Source organism: Callionymus lyra, chromosome 16 (assembly GCF_982586985.1).
Source record: "Callionymus lyra chromosome 16, fCalLyr1.hap1.1, whole genome shotgun sequence".
In the NCBI taxonomy this organism is placed as follows: domain Eukaryota; kingdom Metazoa; phylum Chordata; class Actinopteri; order Syngnathiformes; family Callionymidae; genus Callionymus; species Callionymus lyra.
Genome location: NC_141833.1, coordinates 13,730,879 through 13,748,709, shown reverse-complemented (window position 1 = coordinate 13,748,709; position 17,831 = coordinate 13,730,879). Strand labels below are relative to the sequence as shown.

Below are 17,831 nucleotides of genomic sequence, written 5' to 3'. Positions count from 1 at the left end.
AGACTTAAACAAACATAACTTATTTTGTGAGACATATAGTTTGTTTCGTTGAGTAGGATGCAGCATGTTCACAACGTTTTGATGAACATCTACCCCACTTTAAACAATAATTTATTATAGCAATTTATAGTCAGAGTTTTGAAGCTTGAAAAAGGAAACACATTCTTGTCCTTGTTGCTCTAAAACTAGAGTGGGCAACCACACTTCTTTAGGGGCCACATTATATACTGTGAACATTATAATTAGTTTTATTTAAAGATTCTAAATAAATGCTCATATTATAAACTTGAAAATAAAATACATAAAATACAAAAAAAGGGTTATTTTGCTTTAGAAAAGCTTTAAAAAATACCTATAAAAAGGAGAAGAAGAACAAATGTCAATTAATGAAATTGTAAGATAGTCCTCTAAAAACATTTCGACAGTTTATAGTATTATTTTTTACCTGGAGTCAGATGGCCGCATGTGGCCCCCGGTCCTCATACGAAGCTTTAACATTTTTAATTTTGGAATAGAATCCCGACCACGCTTTACTTTTACGACTGAAACAGTGTCGCCCTCCCGATGACCCCCCTCACGTGAGATGAGAGGAAATCGAGTCTGTGTGTTTACGCATATCTGACAGTGTATTTAAAACGGTGGGGGGGTACGTGGGGGTCTGATCAGTGGAAGTCTGGTCTGTGACTGAAGTGGTTAAATATGAGAGTAATTGTGTTTTGTTTCGGGGACTGACACGTGGAACCCCACGGACCCCATCTCCCTCCCAGTGACAGGCAGAGATCCTCCCCCCTCGCTCCGTCTAATTAGAGGATGTAGCCGAGGGCTCATGTCCCAGGAAGACACCCCCCTACCACCACCACCACCACAAACCCCCCCACTACTCTCCCAAGATGGCTCCCCTAAGAAAGCCCTTAATTGGGTTCTTTAGTCATAGACTTCATTTTGGCTTCGCGAAGGCATGTGTGTGTTGCTCTCACCTCAGAATGCAGTTTGTATCACCCTCTTGTGTTTCTCCCTCTCTCTCGCCGGCCCTCTCTCGATTGCCTCTCCCCCGTCTCCCCCGTCTCCCACCCTCTCCTCACTTAATGAGGCCCCATAATAACACAGCAGTTGTGCAGTTGTTTTGCTACCTCAGTCAAACAGCGGGGCGGCTGCCTAGCATGTTTCCAGTACCATTCACTTGTCTACTTAGACAGGGTAATGAGTATCATTCCGAGCGACGAAGCACCGGCCCACTGAAAGGGCGGTCCGTCATCTCCGTTTACACCTCAGAAGTATTGTTGCGGGGCGCCCAGACAGCTTATCAAATATTTTAGGCATTTTGTATGTGCAGAGGACGGACCGAACAAAACGCTCACACAGTCACTATGGTGTGTGTGTGTGTGTGTGTGTGTGTGTGTGTGTGTGTGTGTGTGTGTGTGTGTGTGTGTGTGTGTGTGTGTGTGTGTGTGTGTGTGTGTGTGTGTGTGTGTGTGTGTGTGTGTGTGTGTGTGTGTGTGTGTGTGTGTGTGTGTGTGTGTGTGGAAAACTAGAGATTCAGCTCGAAGCTGTTGCACATCTCCGCTTGTACTTCTACTGTACTTCTACTATACTTCTACTTCCTCAACTACAACATTCATTTACTCTGATGTACATGATCCACGATTATGTTTGATGACATGATGTAGCAATAATCCAAGAAGGAGTTGTAGTAGTAGCAGAAGTAGTTGAACAAACACAGTAGTTGTACACAGTAGTGGAAGTAAAATGAGTAGAAGTAATAGTTTTATGTTTAGTGGTAGGAGTCATTATGATTATTACTAGAAGTAGTATTAGGAGAAGTAGTAGTTGGACTGTTAGTAGAAGAAGTAGTCTTATTAGTAGTAGTAGAGACACAGTAATTTTACTTGTAGTTGAAGTTAAATTAATAGAAGTAATAGTTTTACTTTTATTGGTAGTATTTATTATAATTATTAGTAGACGTAGTATTAGGATAAGTAGTAGTTGGACTTTTAGTAGAAGAAGTAGTAGAGACACAGTAGTTGTACTTTTAGTTGAAGTTAAATTAATAGAAGTAATGGTTTTACTTTTAGTGGTAGTAGTCATTATTATTATTATTATAAGTACAAGTAGTATTAGGAGAAGTTCAATTTGGACTGTTAGTAGAAGTAGTAGTCTTATTAGTAGTAGTAGAGACGCAGTAGTTTTACTTGTAGTGGTAGTAGAATAAGCACATTTGGTAGTAGTAGTCATTATTATTAGTACGAGTACATATTGTATTTATTTAGTATTAGTCTTGGGATTAGTATAGGTAAAAGCAGTACTTGTAGTGGTAGCAGAACTATAAAAAGTAGCAGATTTACTTTTAGTAGTAGTGGTCATTAGTAGCAGTAGTAGTAGTTGTTGTCATGAGTATTAGCAGTAGCAGATGCAATAGATTTATTTATAGTGGTAGCAGAAGTAGTAGTTCTAGTTTTAGTTGTAGTAGTTGTGGTTAGTAGTAGCAGAAGTAGTAGTTGTACTTGCAGCAGTAGTAGCCATTAGAAGTAAGAGTACAAGTAATGATTAAGAGTTAGTAGTATTAATAGCAGAGGTAGTTGTTGTACTTGTAGTGGAAGCAGCAGATATAGCAGTAGTTTTACTTTTACGTGACGCAGTGGTAGTAGTTTTAATTATTTATATAACTATTTGTAGTACTTATAGCTGTATTAGTACTTACAGTTATTGAAGTAGTAGTAGTAGTAATAATAAAACAAATTGTAGTTGCAGCATTAGCAGTAGTTCTAGTAAGTAAGTATTTAAATTTTTAGTTTATGTTTTTTATCAATAGTATTCGTAGCTAATAATAGTAGCAGTAGTAGTGATGGAGTATTACTCTTGTCATGCTCCAGCACTGGCGCCACCACGTGGAAGTGCCTTGTGGGTAGAAAAAATGGACGTTGAAGTTTGTCAACAAGCAAACAGGAAGTGAGTAGCAGCTTCCTCACACGTCCAAACCAGCCGTGGTCATGACCACGACCCCTCCGCGGCGCCTCACTACAAAACAAGACGCTCCGTTACCACGGCAACAGCGCCGGCAGCAAGAACCGTGTCCGGGGGTCAACCCTCCCTACGGCCCCCCGATAAGTGATGACTGTGGAGAACGCACGAGTGTTACCCCGTTATTTATTTATCGGATTGCGTTCTTCACCGGCAACGGCGTCCGGGCGGTAAAGCTTGGCCCCGGGGTCAGAGCGGGAAAGGATTTACTCCCCGGACGGGGACCGGTCAACAGTTTGGAGGGGGGCGTAGGGGGGGCGACCCAGTCGATACCGGGACCGAGTTCAACACGCCATTAAGGATCAAGCAGCTCTCTTTGTGTTCTTAGCTCAAAAACAAATCATGGTTTCTTTTCGCGTCCTTCTTGTCAAACATACTACAACGTCTTCAACATCCAGACACGCTTCCCCCTTATTTTAGTATCATTCCGTGACATTCCGCTACGTGTTAATTAAATTCCTGAGCGATGACTACGGCGGGCGCTCGAGTCTCGGGCGTTTTTTTTTTTCGTGCTCAATCCCCGAGCTCCAGATGCGGCGACGTCTGCACGCGCTCGCCAGCATCCACATCCTGTAAAGAAAGAAGGGAGGGAGGGGGGGGGAAAGAGATAGAAAGAAAGAAAGTCGGCACAGTTTGATGCTTTTAATCAGCGCTGAGAGGGGAGTGTTTACGGCTTGAACTTCTCGTGTTGATAAACTGCACAAATCTCTGAGCCGCACTTGTTTAGAGTAATTTGTTTGATTTAAACGGATGCTGTATTTTAATCTGAATTTCATACATTCTATATGAGGATTGAATAAATGTCGGAGCTGATCACTGACTGGTCTCTTTTACTAGCTTGTTAAACGACTGGTATATTCCTGTGTAGTATAGTAGTATTCCTGTGTATTCTATCAGTCGAGTGACTTTTTTGAGGTATAACTTTGAGGGATCCCTGGATTCTTACTTTGCCATAGTGACACATGGTATAGTGAGGATGGATTCAATGAATATTCACTGATTTATATATATATGTTATTTTGTTTTTTCAATTTCATACGACCGATGAGCATCTTCTTGGTCGTCGTGGACAATTAATACCTTGACTGTAGTGAGGGCCCATAATTAACCACAAAAACTTAAATTATAAGGAAAAAAAAATCCTATTTATTTATGACCTAAAAAATAAAAGAAAGAAAAAAAACACGATGACATTTTTTTTCAAATGTGTCCTTTTTAAACTAACAAACTATAAATGAAAAGAAGGGGAAAAAAAACTTGAATTAAAACTTGAAAATAAAAACGTAAATATGAATTATATTAATTCATAAATACAGTTTTACACTACTGGACTGAAAAGTTGGCTTCATAAGTATTTCTTACAAACTAAAACTGATACATTTATTTCAGCTAACCTAAAATTAACATAACCAAGTAGAGTTATTCTTTTGTAACTTGAAGACCTTTTCCGAAGTATATACCATATTGTTTAGTCTATAAGACTCACTTAAAATCCTTATAAAAATTGGACAGTACTTCTTACGTCTTCTTGTTGTACTTACTGACCGAATAACACACTTTATTTGACACTTGGCGCCCGAATATCGGTAAAAATGTTTAGTACAACTTTTGTCAGCGCAAGGCTTCGTAGTCGCTGCACAATACTGCGAAACCGCATTGAGTTATACGTAGAAGGTACTACGCTTCAACATGATATTATGGTGTGTTTAAATCGCACCTCGTAACGGACATGCTTACAAAGATTTTAAATTAAAGGCTATTAGTCACACAGTAGAATCTGTTACGCTATATACTCGGTACTGTAGCTATACAGTTTGTCAATACTTATTAAAGTAATCAATCAATAAAGTTTTACCTTACCTTACCTTACCTTAATCTAAATATTACAGGGTTGAACCAAAATTTCTCGCTCACTCACCTCTCGCGATCGGTTAGCATTGTAGCATCGCCGTCGCTCGGCATCAATTAGCGTCAGCAAAAATCCGACAAAGTAGCGTTTACGCCGATGTGTCGGACAATAGCAACGTCGTCATTAGTTCGGGGCTGATGAAAGCGAGAGAGCGAGAGAGCGAGGGAGAGGAGGATAGAGAAAGAGATACTTTGCCGGACTTCCGCTGCAGAACTGATGCAAGAGACGCACCTCGGTTGCCTCAGCGGAGACTCTCGACAGAGACCGGAGCAATGGGGAGCGACATAAAGACTGATTAGTTCATAAATCAACTCCCCCGGCTTACTCGCACTCCCCCGCTCTCTGCTCCCCCGTAATTATTCCCCATTTTTTCTCACCTTCTTCCCTTTCTAAGTTCCTCCGACGTCTTGCACCTGTTTGCATGGGCACGCCAGACCCCCACCGGGTAAACCCCCTTACCTTCCCTATCCTCCGCCCTCCCCCCTGGGGGCGCTGCAGTCGGGGTGATGTAATCAGATGAAAGCGTCGGTTTAACAGTGGAATTGAGTCGGCGGGAGAATAAAAGAGTGGGGTTCGCTCCGAAGCCTGGGCTTCATCAGTGGGTGCGCGATATTGATCAGAGCGCAATTTAATTTACTGGGGAATCGACTGCTGCGGTTTACCTGCCGACGACTCGGGGCGCCTGCAGCGGCCCCGTCTGACCAGCAGGTGGTCGAAGCATCGGGGAGGAGATTAAGAGTTGGAGGGAATGGATGGTGAACGGCATGGCGTCGTTTCAGGGGGGCGGGGGGGAATGGAAACGTTGATTGGGTTTGCGTCTACTTTTAAACCACTACTTTGGTTCGACAAACAACATCCTTGATGCGAATGGAAAAACAACCCTTTTTGATAGTAGCAGCTGTCGGGGATTTTCTCCCGGACAATCGGAATAAAAACAGGACCTTTCAGTACCAGCAAGGAGTGGAGGCGCTTCTTACGGCTCGTCCCAAACCACTGAAGGTCTTCGGACCGTGCTTGCCTTTTTATTCCATAGCTCAGAAGATGACACACTTAAATACAAACAGTTTGTTCATTTGCAGCAAAAAACGGTTTTCTGTATGAGTCAGTGAGCGCAGCAAGCATGACTACATGTTTATTGTGATAAGACTATAAAAGCAACATCATTTCTGTAATAGTAGCCAAAACATATATCATTCTACAAGGGTTGTTTTACCGTGAGTCTCTTTTACATTTTTACCTCTTTTGAGATGCAAAATCACAAACGAAGGCACAAGTATTACTGAAAGTAGTGAGTCCTATCTCCCTGTTGTAGACTGTAGAGTATTGCTAGTTTGTCTGCTAAACTAACTGGAAATATGAATTTAAAATTCCTGTAACCTTTTAGCTAGAATGAGCTGCAAATGATCATGATTTGTTGACCTAGTAATTTAGTTATACACCAATGCCTTTAATGTAGTTTTGTGTGCAAACATTTTTTATCCACCACGTCTTCTTCGAGATTATTCGAATACAAGTGGAAGTTTGAATAGGCAGTAGTCCAAACTTTTAGTTTTTTGTTTCGTACGGCAGTTCAGTAAATGTGCTTTGTCAGTGGTAGTGACAAATACCGACATAAACATTAAGTTGTCATGGCTATCCATTTTTATTTCCTTTTTGTCCAACATTTGCACCATTAGCATTAGCATTAGCATTAGGACAGTGAGGTGGCCCCAGACATGACAGAGAGTAGGCTCATCCAAATTTCTGTAGCAATTTAAAGACATGCTAAAACAACAATAATGATTTTTATTTACTTTTTTTTTTACCCCTGATGTGTTCAGTCACGTCATTAGTCCTTTTAAGTAAAAAGAATTGTGAGGATGTTTCAAACACAAGGCCTAGGGAACCACAATAAGTATTTTTGTAGATCAATGTTCATGTTGATATCATGACCTGTTTAAGTTAAGATAATAGATATTACGTTGACATTTATTCCATTTCCAATAAGAGTAAAACTAATGTTTGAATAGAAAAAAGACAGTTTATTTGGAGTCAACAGATCCACAAATGTCTTCCAGTATTCCAGTTATATAATGAATACAATAATACATTTATGTGTTAAATTTATACTAATTAATCACATAATTTCATTGTTGATTTGAACTGCTCCACTAGTGGTCAGTATAAGTCAGTGCACCTCAGAAAGAAGTGGATAATCGTGTTGTATTTTAAAACAGGGGGCCGACGTTTACTTTTACCATATTCAAACTTGACAAGGATAAATAAACTGGAAAGTGAATCTTCTCTCTTTTCCGCCTACGCTCCAACAGTTTATAGTTACTCCACAGAGTTGACTATCCAAAGAGATGAAGGTGCTCCCTTTTTTTTCCCCTCTCTCTCTCTCTCTCTCTCTCTCTCTTCTATCTCTTTTCCCTTCCATTTCCCTTTCGTCTGCATGGATGCCACAGCCACTGAAGTTGTTTAACACCGTCCTTGAGAAAGCCCTCAGTGACGGGAAACTAGTGGAATGTTTAAGGAAAAGGTAGAATGCAGTGTGTGTCAGACAGAGCTAGGACATGTGACGGGGTGTGTGTGTGTGTGTGTGGGGGGGGGGGGTCTCCCCAGAGGAGTTATTTTCCCCTCTAATAGCTGCTACGAGCCCTACATTATATCCAAGGAGCAATGTTCCTTTGGGGGTCCACACACCAACACACCTAGATACCGGCACACAAAAGCATGCACAGTCAGTTGAGCTCAAATTTTCTCCCCAACACACACACACACACACACACACACTCACTTTTCAGTCGTAACCGCTTTGCTCTACCCCGTGTCAATATCCTGCCATTTGAAGTCACGTACTGCAGGGGCTTCTGGGAGTCACCGCCGAGGCAGGCTGACGGGTAATGGGCCGCATTCATTAATAAGGTTGCCGCGCCGCTGTCCCTCCTCGCCAACGCCAAGGATGTCTTCACCAGGGGGTGCAGGGGGGGGAGGTTGGTGGAGTGGGTGAGGAAGGGGAGGCGGGGAGGTGAGGTGGAGAAGGAAAGGGATTCCGCAGGGAGTCTCCTTCCAGACTCACTTAAAGGAGCTTTATTTTCCAGCGGTGGAGGGAAGCGGAGGAGCTGTCCGGGGCCTCCTCGTCTAGAAAGCCAAGGGGGGGGCCCAGGCGAGTCGCACTAACCCCTTACCGGGGGTCAAACTCGTGCTCCCCCGTCAAACAGCTTATTACCCCACCTGTCGGGAAGTAATCGCCCCGGCTGAAAGGAAAGCTGTCGAGGTGTTTAAATGCTTTTTTTTTTCTGTACAGTGGTAGCTTGAGGGGTAAAAAAAAAAGAAAAAAAAGAGGGGGAACGTGGGGCCGGGGCTAATAGTCGTCGCAGAGCACCGCCGGAGGGATCGGGGAGTAACGGGGTTGAAGTTTGACGGGGGTACCTCGAGTCACGATTTAGTCAAACATCAGAGGGAAGATAATGCTCTTTAGTCGCTTAAAAGAAGGAAAGAAGTCAAAACCTACCCCCTACAAAAGTGTGTGTCGTGACCCCGTATGTTGCTAAAGCAGGGGTGGGGAATTAAAATTCTTCAAGGGCCACGTTAAATTCTGTGGATGTTGTTAGGGGCCGTCAAGCAAAAAGAAAGATGAAAAAATCCCTAAAAAAAAAGGGCATTCGTCATTAGATCATGACATTTATTAAGCTAAATGAGAGAAATTGTATTCTTGTATGTATGTTTTTTTTTCAATTAAATGAAAAAAAAATGTTTTGAGGTATTAATATATAAACTTGAAAAATTACACACACAAGGAAGGACGGAAAAAAGTAAATAAGTGTGAAAATGTAAATGAATAATAAATACAAAATACATTTGTTAATGCATTAGAACCATTTATACATGATCGAACTTTGACATTACGAGGGCCGCATAAATACAGTCAAAGGGCCTCTTCAAGGGTCACGTTAAATTCTGTGGATGTTGTTAGGGGCCGTCAAGCAAAAAGAAAGATGAAAAAATCCCTAAAAAAAAAGGCATTTGTCATTATGCCGTGACATCTATTAAGCTAAATAAGATGCAATTTTATTCTTGTATATATGACTTTTTTCAAAACATTTTTTCAATTAAATTAAAAAAGAAAGGTTTGAGGGATTAATATATACTCGAAAAATTACTCACAAGAAAGGACGGAAAAAAGTAAATACCGTATTTTCCGGACTATAAGTCGCAGTTTTTTTTCATAGTTTGGCCGGGGGTGCGACTTATACTCTGGAGCGACTTATGTGTAAAATTATTAACACATTATTACCGGTATATCATTTCACATGTTATTTTCACACTAAACCACAAGAGGGCACTCTAGGCCTGTGTTGATTAATTTACGTAGAAGAGGAAGCGCCGCATCTTCTACCTCCTGAGTTAGCGGAGTTGTTTAAAAGTGACACCGAGGGTTAAGATTTCATTGTGATTTTAGTTATTTGGAGTTACACGGATGGTTTGGTAAACTTCTTAGCATGTTATTAATGCTACAGTTATCTGAATAACTCTTAATATGTTATGTTAACATACCAGGTTCTCAGTTGTGTCATGTAACGTAACATACCGTACAATTATTCAGCCTGTTGTTGCCTCTATTCTATTTTTATTTTAAATTGCCTTTCAAGATGACATGTATGTTCTTGGTGTTGGATTTTATCAAATAAATTTCCCCCCAAAATGCGACTTATACTCCAGTGTGGCTTATATATACTTTTTCCTTCTTTATTATGCATTTTATGGCTGGTGCGACTTGTACTCCGTAAATGTAAATGAATAATAAATACAAAATACATTTGTTAATGCATTAGAACCATTTATACATGACATTACGAGGGGCCACATAAATACAGTCAAGGGGCCGCATGTGCTAAAAGGGTTAAAGCAACTTTGAAGGCGTCAGCGCTGGCCCTGAAAATCGAGGTGATCCATCGGTGGATGAGTCAGATCTTCCGTTTTGACCTTGTCTGTTTTTTAATGGCGTTAAAAAAGAACTTTTAAAACGTGTCCATCTGTGCCGTGAACTTTTCCACGAGTCCTCCTCTGAACCGAGCCTGCGTTTTTTTTCGGTTTTGGATCTGTGATCCGTCAGAACCTTGTTAGGCAGCTTCGAGGTTAGTTACTTCATTATGTCCTGGAAACAAAACATATGTGTGCACTTAGGTGTGTGTGTGTGTGTGTGTGTGTGTTCATGCGGGCGGACTAATCACTCGGTGACAGGTGCGTCTAGTCCATGCCAGTTTACGAAAGTCCAAGGCCGTGTTTTAAACCGAGCGCAGCAAGTGGGGCATGTAGTTTGCATTAAAGGGATTAGCAGTCACTTCAAAAGATGACCTGGATTCTGCCCACCAGGGACACCAGTTACACACCCCCCTGGTCCGTACTCCCTTTAAAGAACCTGGCACAGCTGCCCCACTACAACCACTCGAACAATCTGCGTGTGTGTGCGCCTGCATAAATTTGAAGAGATGAAACAAAACACGAGTGATACCGTCGGCTTGTACCTCCTGACGGTGTCCATCGTTGCACCGGTGCGACCTCGCCGAACCCCAAACTTTTTTTTTTTCTTCACTCGTGCACTTGTGTGAGGTATTTGGACACCAGAAGGGGACCCGGGGTTCTCGGGAGGACAGTGTTCCATCACTCAGTGCCATGTTGTGGATTTGTTTCCATGGACACAGGCTTTTGGTTGCCGGGGACTATTTCTGTTCTCCTGTCCGGGGTATGGCTTCATCCCATTACCATAGGATAAAAAAAGATTAATATTTCAGTGATGTAACTTGATCAATATTAGGAAAATATATATATATATTGAACAAAAAAAAGGATTTTAAATCTGTATCACACATTTGAGTAACAATATAAAATATATCCAAAAAAGGGATTTCATTACCAATAAAACATAAATGAACCATTTGAAATTAGGAAGCAATTAAAACACTAAAATAAATCTTGCTTGGATTTGTCTTGAAAAATGTTTTTTTAATTACTTTCACGCATCTTTAGCTATAGTTATATACTGTATATGCTAGCATTATCCCGTGGCTATTCAATAAGGAAAATTGTAAGTTAGTAAGGAAGTCATTTATATTTATATAGCGCTTTTTATTCGTACCATGAATAGATCTTAAAGTAAGAACCAGAGTTTTAAAGTTGATCCTGAAAGAAACTGGCAGCCAGTGAAGAGTTTTAAGGATCGGAGAAATGTGAGTTCTTCTACTAGAGCGGGTCAGAATTCTCGCTGCAGAGTTTTGTATAAACTGCAGGCCGAAAATTAAGTGACCAGACTTCGTATATTTGTTTTGTTTCTGGTTGTAAAGGTTGTCTTTTACCAGTTTTAAGTCGCGTACGAACAAAACGTATATTTACCAAACTGTCTGATTCCAATATTGTCTTTTCATTCTTGAAAGCCTTATCTTTCCTTTCTTCACCTTCACCCCAAACTACCATCAAATTCCTTTCCTTCTTGGACTCTTATTAAAAGTCTTCGTACAATTGTTTAATGATCTTCCTGAGCGTAGCTAAAACTCCACAAAAATGACTCCATGGCCTGAATTTGGCCCCCTTGACTATAAATTGGCCCTCACTTTTAGTGGCTCTATAGAGGTTTGGAATCGTAAAAAGGATGATATCATTTAAAACGGGATAAACATTTTCTTAAAATGTATATAAATGAGTATAAACTTCAGTTGGAATTGAGTCGTGCTCGGTACAGGGATCAAGTGGCGATAACTAATAGTACCTGGAGATCCATTGTTTGAAGTCGTCAGAAAACTGGGAAAAGTTTATTTTTCGCCAATTTGTAGACAACCAGGTGATGTAAACAAAAGTTTAGTCAAAAACTCTACCTTGGATATTGGGCTTTGAAAAGGTGTCCAGTGGCTGAACACTAAAAAAACGGACAAAAAAGTAGCCAAAACTCTTGGTAATTACGGAACACAAACCCTACGACAGCGTTTACCCACAACCACACAGTCGTTTGATTCCTGTGTCGACTACCTGGATTTGGATGCTCGACGGATAATCAAAAAAAAAATAAAATATAACATCTAAACATCTAAAACCGGAGCTCAAACTTTTGGTATGAAAGGTGAATGGTGGCTCATTGTCACGGATGATAAAAAAGAGTGTCGGATAAAAGACGTGTTTGATCATCGTGTCTCTCTTTGTGTCGTTGCAGAACCACACGTTGACTCAGCACAGCAGCTAACATGGGTGAGATCAGCGGCACGGCCCAGAACAAGGATCACATGACGCGCGGAATCATGTCCGACCGCCAATTACCGTCAGCGCCGGGTTTTTTTTTTTTCTTCCTGCTGACCGTCTCGCACTGAACCTGAGATTCAGTCACACCGCAAGGAACCTGCTGCAAAGGGGGGGGAAAAGAAAAAAAAAAGAAATACAAGAAAAGAAAAAAGGGGCATAAAAACAAAACCTGCTCACCGTTCGTGTTGTTAAAAAAAAAAAAAAATGTTTGTACATAGAAATTCATGTGTCGCTTACAGCTATATTGCAATCTTATACAGTATTTGCCAATGTACAGTTTGAAGTGTTTCCGGGAGAAGAGAAATGAGTGAAGGATTCTAATGAGTGTTTCTGACAAAGGGGAATGTTGGCATCAGCATCTTCTGCCAATGGTCACCCGAATAGAAGCGAAACAAAAGGGACACACGTTGTGGATATATGCAAACGCAGTGACACAGATTTGGATTAAAAAAAAAAAAAAAAAAGGCGAGTTCTTCTGTTTGGATGGTGAACAGAGGCGTGAAACTCCCATGTGGCTCTCAGAGCGTGGGGGGGGGGAAGAGAAAGAGAGGGAGAAAGAGAGAGAGAGAGGGAATCAGCCCACTGACTCAACCTGTACATTACTATCGTTAATGTTTACTGCTCATCGAAGCCTGGAGATTACTGGATTCTTTTTTTTTAATGTTTGGTGATATGTTTTTTTTTCCCCTTCAATCCACGTTTGCGTCTCTCCTGGAGAGCGGCCGACGACTCGTCTTTGCAGTGTTCTCTCTTTTTTCTGCCAGCCAGGGCGGCGGCGTCCTATTGGAGAAAAAAAAAAAAAAAAAGAAAAGAAAAAAGAATTTAAAAAACCTTTCAGTTCTGTAAATCTTTTTTGCATTCATTGAACCTGAGATGCACTTTTGTATGAAACTTCAATGTTTTGACATTTGAATCGAGAACCGTTCGTACACCGTTTACAGGAAATCATCGTCTCCTGAAGCAAAAGGACATTTATCTCTGATGTTATTAAGATGTATTGTACAAATATAGAGTTCTGTATTTGGCAGACCTCCTTTTTTTTGTGTTGCACATGTGATGGAAATATTAAAAAAAAAAACTGTATGAGGAATTGTTTCAGTGTCACTTCTTTGTTGATGGTTCGGAAGCATCTTAACTTAAACAGAACACACTCAGTCCAACTGTGATGATAATGGACGATAAATGAAGTGTGCAGTGGATGTTGCTTCTCCAGGGGCCTCAAGTACAAAGAAGTTCTTGCATCTTCTACTAAATGTGGTTGGACACTTAAATCTAGAAAATGGTGCACGCACAAAAATATTCAAATGCATGAATCTCCTCGTACACACAAATAAAACTACCTTTTGTATGTACATACGTATGTATATACTTTTTTGAGTATTGTTGTTTTGATTGTTAAAGCGCTTTGTGACCCTGGTCTGGAAAAGCGCTATATAAATAAATATTACTTACTTACTTACTTACATTCCGATTAACGTAGAATTAATCGCAGCCTTGTTTGTCCCTTTCCGCACTCTCATTTACATATTTAAATGTTAGAAAGTAAGTAATTTGTATTTGTATAGCGGTTTTCCAGACCAGGGTCACAAAGCGCTTAAACAATCAAAACAATACTCAATAAAATACATACTTTAAAGGTCAAGAAGAACAACACAGGAGTCTCAGAAAATCAAGGAAAAGCCTGAACAAATAAAAGTGTCTTGAGATGTTTCTTGAAGTTAATGTTTAAATTAACCAGATTTATCGTGATTTTTCTCTCCACGATCAGAAAAAACAAATGAAAGAATACATTTAAACTAGATTAACAGTTAAAATTTGTTTATTTTAAACATTTCTGACATGGATCACATACTTAAATTTAAATTTGTGCAGACGAGCTCCGACGTAAACGTTTATATTTTACATTCAGGGTTATTAACGCAATACTTTATTCAAAGAAACGATCAGGGGCTTGTTTGAAACGTCTTAAAATAGAGTTTAACAAGAATAAAACTGTAAATCATTAAATTAAAGCGCTGAGTAGTGATGTTGTAAAGAGAATCTTATCCTAACACACGCACAAATTCTTGTTACATTTATTAAATAAAAGAGTTTTGTTTACAAATAACAAATGAACAAATCATGTGACGGTGTGTTTTATTCAAGGAGATCTCTCCGATCACGTGATCAAATTAGTGAACCTGGTTTAAGCAGCTTTCATTCTGCAGCTTCACTTTGATCAAACTGACGTGATGTTGTTCCACAAGAACATCTGTGACTCTCGTAGATCAGATGCTGATCATTTTGTTCGTTATTTTATAAAAACAAGGAAACATTTTTTCTGAATAGTGTGAAATAGCGGATTAGCAAACAATTTCCCGAAGGTGACCTCCAGAAGGGATCAATAAAGTTTATCTGTCTATCAAAGATTAACTATCTATTAAAATATTCAGTATAAAACAATCAATGTTGTCTTAATAAATAGAGATAATCCGTTTGGTGAATGAGAACATGTTTATACTTTTGTGAATAATTTAATTTCCACTGTGTGTGTTCATTTTTGATCTGAGCAGCTGATCTGTACGTACGCTATTTACAAACATGTCGGATATTCCGACCTTTTAAAGTCGTTTCCTTATTGATACTTTGATGTGGAAAAGTAGGTTTAGACGTTTTTTGTACGTACGACCTCTTAGTACATGAGGCCCCAGTAGTTTTCTTCTTCTACTTTTTCATACTTGTTTTTTATTTATATTTATATATTTTATATTTAGATTGATCTTACATGTTGATTGATTCCAAAATATCCAGAAAAACATCAAGTGAAATGTTTCTTTATCACAACCAACCATTAAAGATGTGCGGCACACAGACTGATAGACAGATAAAAAGACAGATAGAGAGGCATACAAGTATATACATATAAAAATCAGATGTGTAAATAAATAAATGGATATATAGATGGACAGATATACAGATAAAAAAGACAGATAGAGAGGCATACAAGTATATACATATAAAAATCAGATGTGTAAATAAATAAATGGATATATATAGGTGGACAGATATACAGGCATACAAGTATATACATATAAAAATCAGATGTGTAAATAAATAAATGGATATATAGATGGACAGATATACAGATAAAAAGACAGATAGAGAGGCATACAAGTATATACATATAAAAATAAGATGTGTAAATAAATAAATGGATATATAGATGGACAGATATACAGGCATACAAGTATATACATATAAAAATCAGATGTGTAAATAAATAAATGGATATATAGATGGACAGATATACAGATAAAAAGACAGATAGAGAGGCATACAAGTATATACATATAAAAATCAGATGTGTAAATAAAAAAATGGATATATATAGATGGACAGATATACAGATAAAAAGACAGATAGAGAGGCATACAAGTATATACATATAAAAATCAGATGTGTAAATAAATAAATGGATATATAGATGGACAGATATACAGATAAAAAGACAGATAGACAGGCATACAAGTATATACATATAAAAATCAGATGTGTAAATAAATAAATGGATATATAGATGGACAGATATACAGATAAAAAGACAGATAGAGAGGCATACAAGTATATACATATAAAAATCATATGTGTAAATAAATAAATGGATATATAGATGGACAGATATACAAATAAAAAGACAGATAGAGAGGCATACAGATATATACATACAGTGGGGCAAAAAAGTATTTAGTCAGCCACCGATTGTGCAAGTTCTCCCACCTAAAATAATGACAGAGGTCTGTAATTTTCATCATAGGTTCACTTCAACTGTGAGAGACAGAATGTGAAATCCAGGAATCCACATTGTAGGATTTTTAAAGAATTTATTTGTAAATTATGGTGGAAAATAAGTATTTGGTCACTTCAAACAAGGAAGATCTCTGGCTCTCACAGACCTGTAACTTCTTCTTTAAGAAGCTCTTCTGTCCTCCACTCCTTACCTGTATTAATGGCACCTGTTTGAAGTGGTTATCTGTATAAAAGACACCTGTCCACAGCCTCAAACAGTCAGACTCCAAACTCCACTATGACCAAGACCAAAGAGCTGTCGAAGGACACCAGGAAAATAATTGTAGACCTGCACCAGACTGGGAAGAGTGAATCTACAATAGGCAAGCAGCTTTGTGTGAAAAAATCAACTGTGGGAGCAATTATCAGAAAATGGAAGACATACAAGACCACTGATAATCTCCCTCGATCTGGGGCTCCACGCAAGATCTCATCCCGTGGGGTCAAAATGATCATGAGAACCGTGAGCAAAAATCCCAGAACCACACGGGGGGACCTGGTGAATGACCTGCAGAGAGCTGGGACCAAAGTAACAAAGGTTACCATCAGTAACACACTACAACGACAGGGAATCAAATCCTGCAGTGCCAGACGTGTCCCCCTGCTTAAGCCAGTGCATGTCCAGGCCCGTCTGAAGTTTGCCAGAGGGCACATGGATGATACAGCAGGATTGGGAGAATGTCATGTGGTCAGATGAAACCAAAGTAGAACTTTTTGGTATAAACTCAACTCGTCGTGTTTGGAGGATGAAGAATACTGAGTTGCATCCCAAGAACACCATACCTACTGTGAAGCATGGGGGTGGAAACATCATGCTTTGGGGCTCGTTTTTCTGCTAAGGGGACAGGACGACTGATCCGTGTTAAGGAAAGAATGAATGGGGCCATGTATCGTGAGATTTTGAGCCAAAACCTCCTTCCATCAGTGAGAGCTTTGAAGATGAAACGTGGCTAGGTCTTCCAGCATGACAATGATCCCAAACACACCGCCCGGGCAACGAAGGAGTGGCTCCGTAAGAAGCATTTGAAAGTCCTGGAGTGGCCTAACCAGTCTCCAGACCTCAACCCCATAGAAAATCTGTGGAGGGAGTTGAAAGTCTGTGTTGCTCGGCGACAGCCCCAAAACATCACTGCTCTCGAGAAGATCTGCATGGAGGAATGGGCCAAAATACCAGCTACTGTGTGTGCAAACCTGGTAAAGACCTATAGTAATCGTTTGACCTCTGTTATTGCCAACAAAGGTTATATTACAAAGTATTGAGTTGAATTTTTGTTATTGACCAAATACTTATTTTCCACCATAATTTACAAATAAATTCTTTAAAAATCCTTGTGAATTCCTGGATTTTTTTTTTCACATTCTGTCTCTCACATTTGAAGTGTACCTATGATGAAAATTACAGACCTCTGTCATTATTTTAAGTGGGAGAACTTGCACAATTGGTGGCTGACTAAATACTTTTTTGCCCCACTGTATAAATAAATATAGGAATGGATATATACACAGAGAATGGATGACAGATATACAGATAAAAAGATAGATGGAAAGACATACAGATATATAGACAGATATATAGATAAAAGGACAGATATCTAAATACATAGACAGTTAAATTAAAAGATAGATAGACACGTAGATAGATGGATGGATGGATGGATGGATAGATAGATGGATAGATCACATTTGTTTATGGTCTATGAACAGGTGCTGACCACTGCTGACTTATCACCCCTCACATATTAACATCTGACTGTGCATTAATAAAACATAGGCCTTCATAACCATGAATGTATATTAACTTTCCTGC

General features: G+C 39.4%; 1 protein-coding gene across 5 annotated transcripts in view; it reads left to right on the top strand.

Annotated features, from left to right (window-relative positions):
- LOC148063823 (zinc finger protein 521-like) overlaps positions 1-13,289 on the top strand; it is a 137,765-nt gene extending 124,476 nt beyond the window's left edge. For all 5 annotated transcript variants that reach the window (XM_087811285.1, XM_087811286.1, XM_087811284.1 and 2 more), the window contains one exon: positions 12,114-13,289. In XM_087811285.1, coding sequence (XP_087667411.1) covers positions 12,114-12,143 — 30 coding nt within the window. In that variant the 3' untranslated portion in view covers positions 12,144-13,289. The remainder of the gene's footprint in view (positions 1-12,113) is intronic.
- Positions 13,290-17,831: the final 4,542 nt, after the last annotated feature.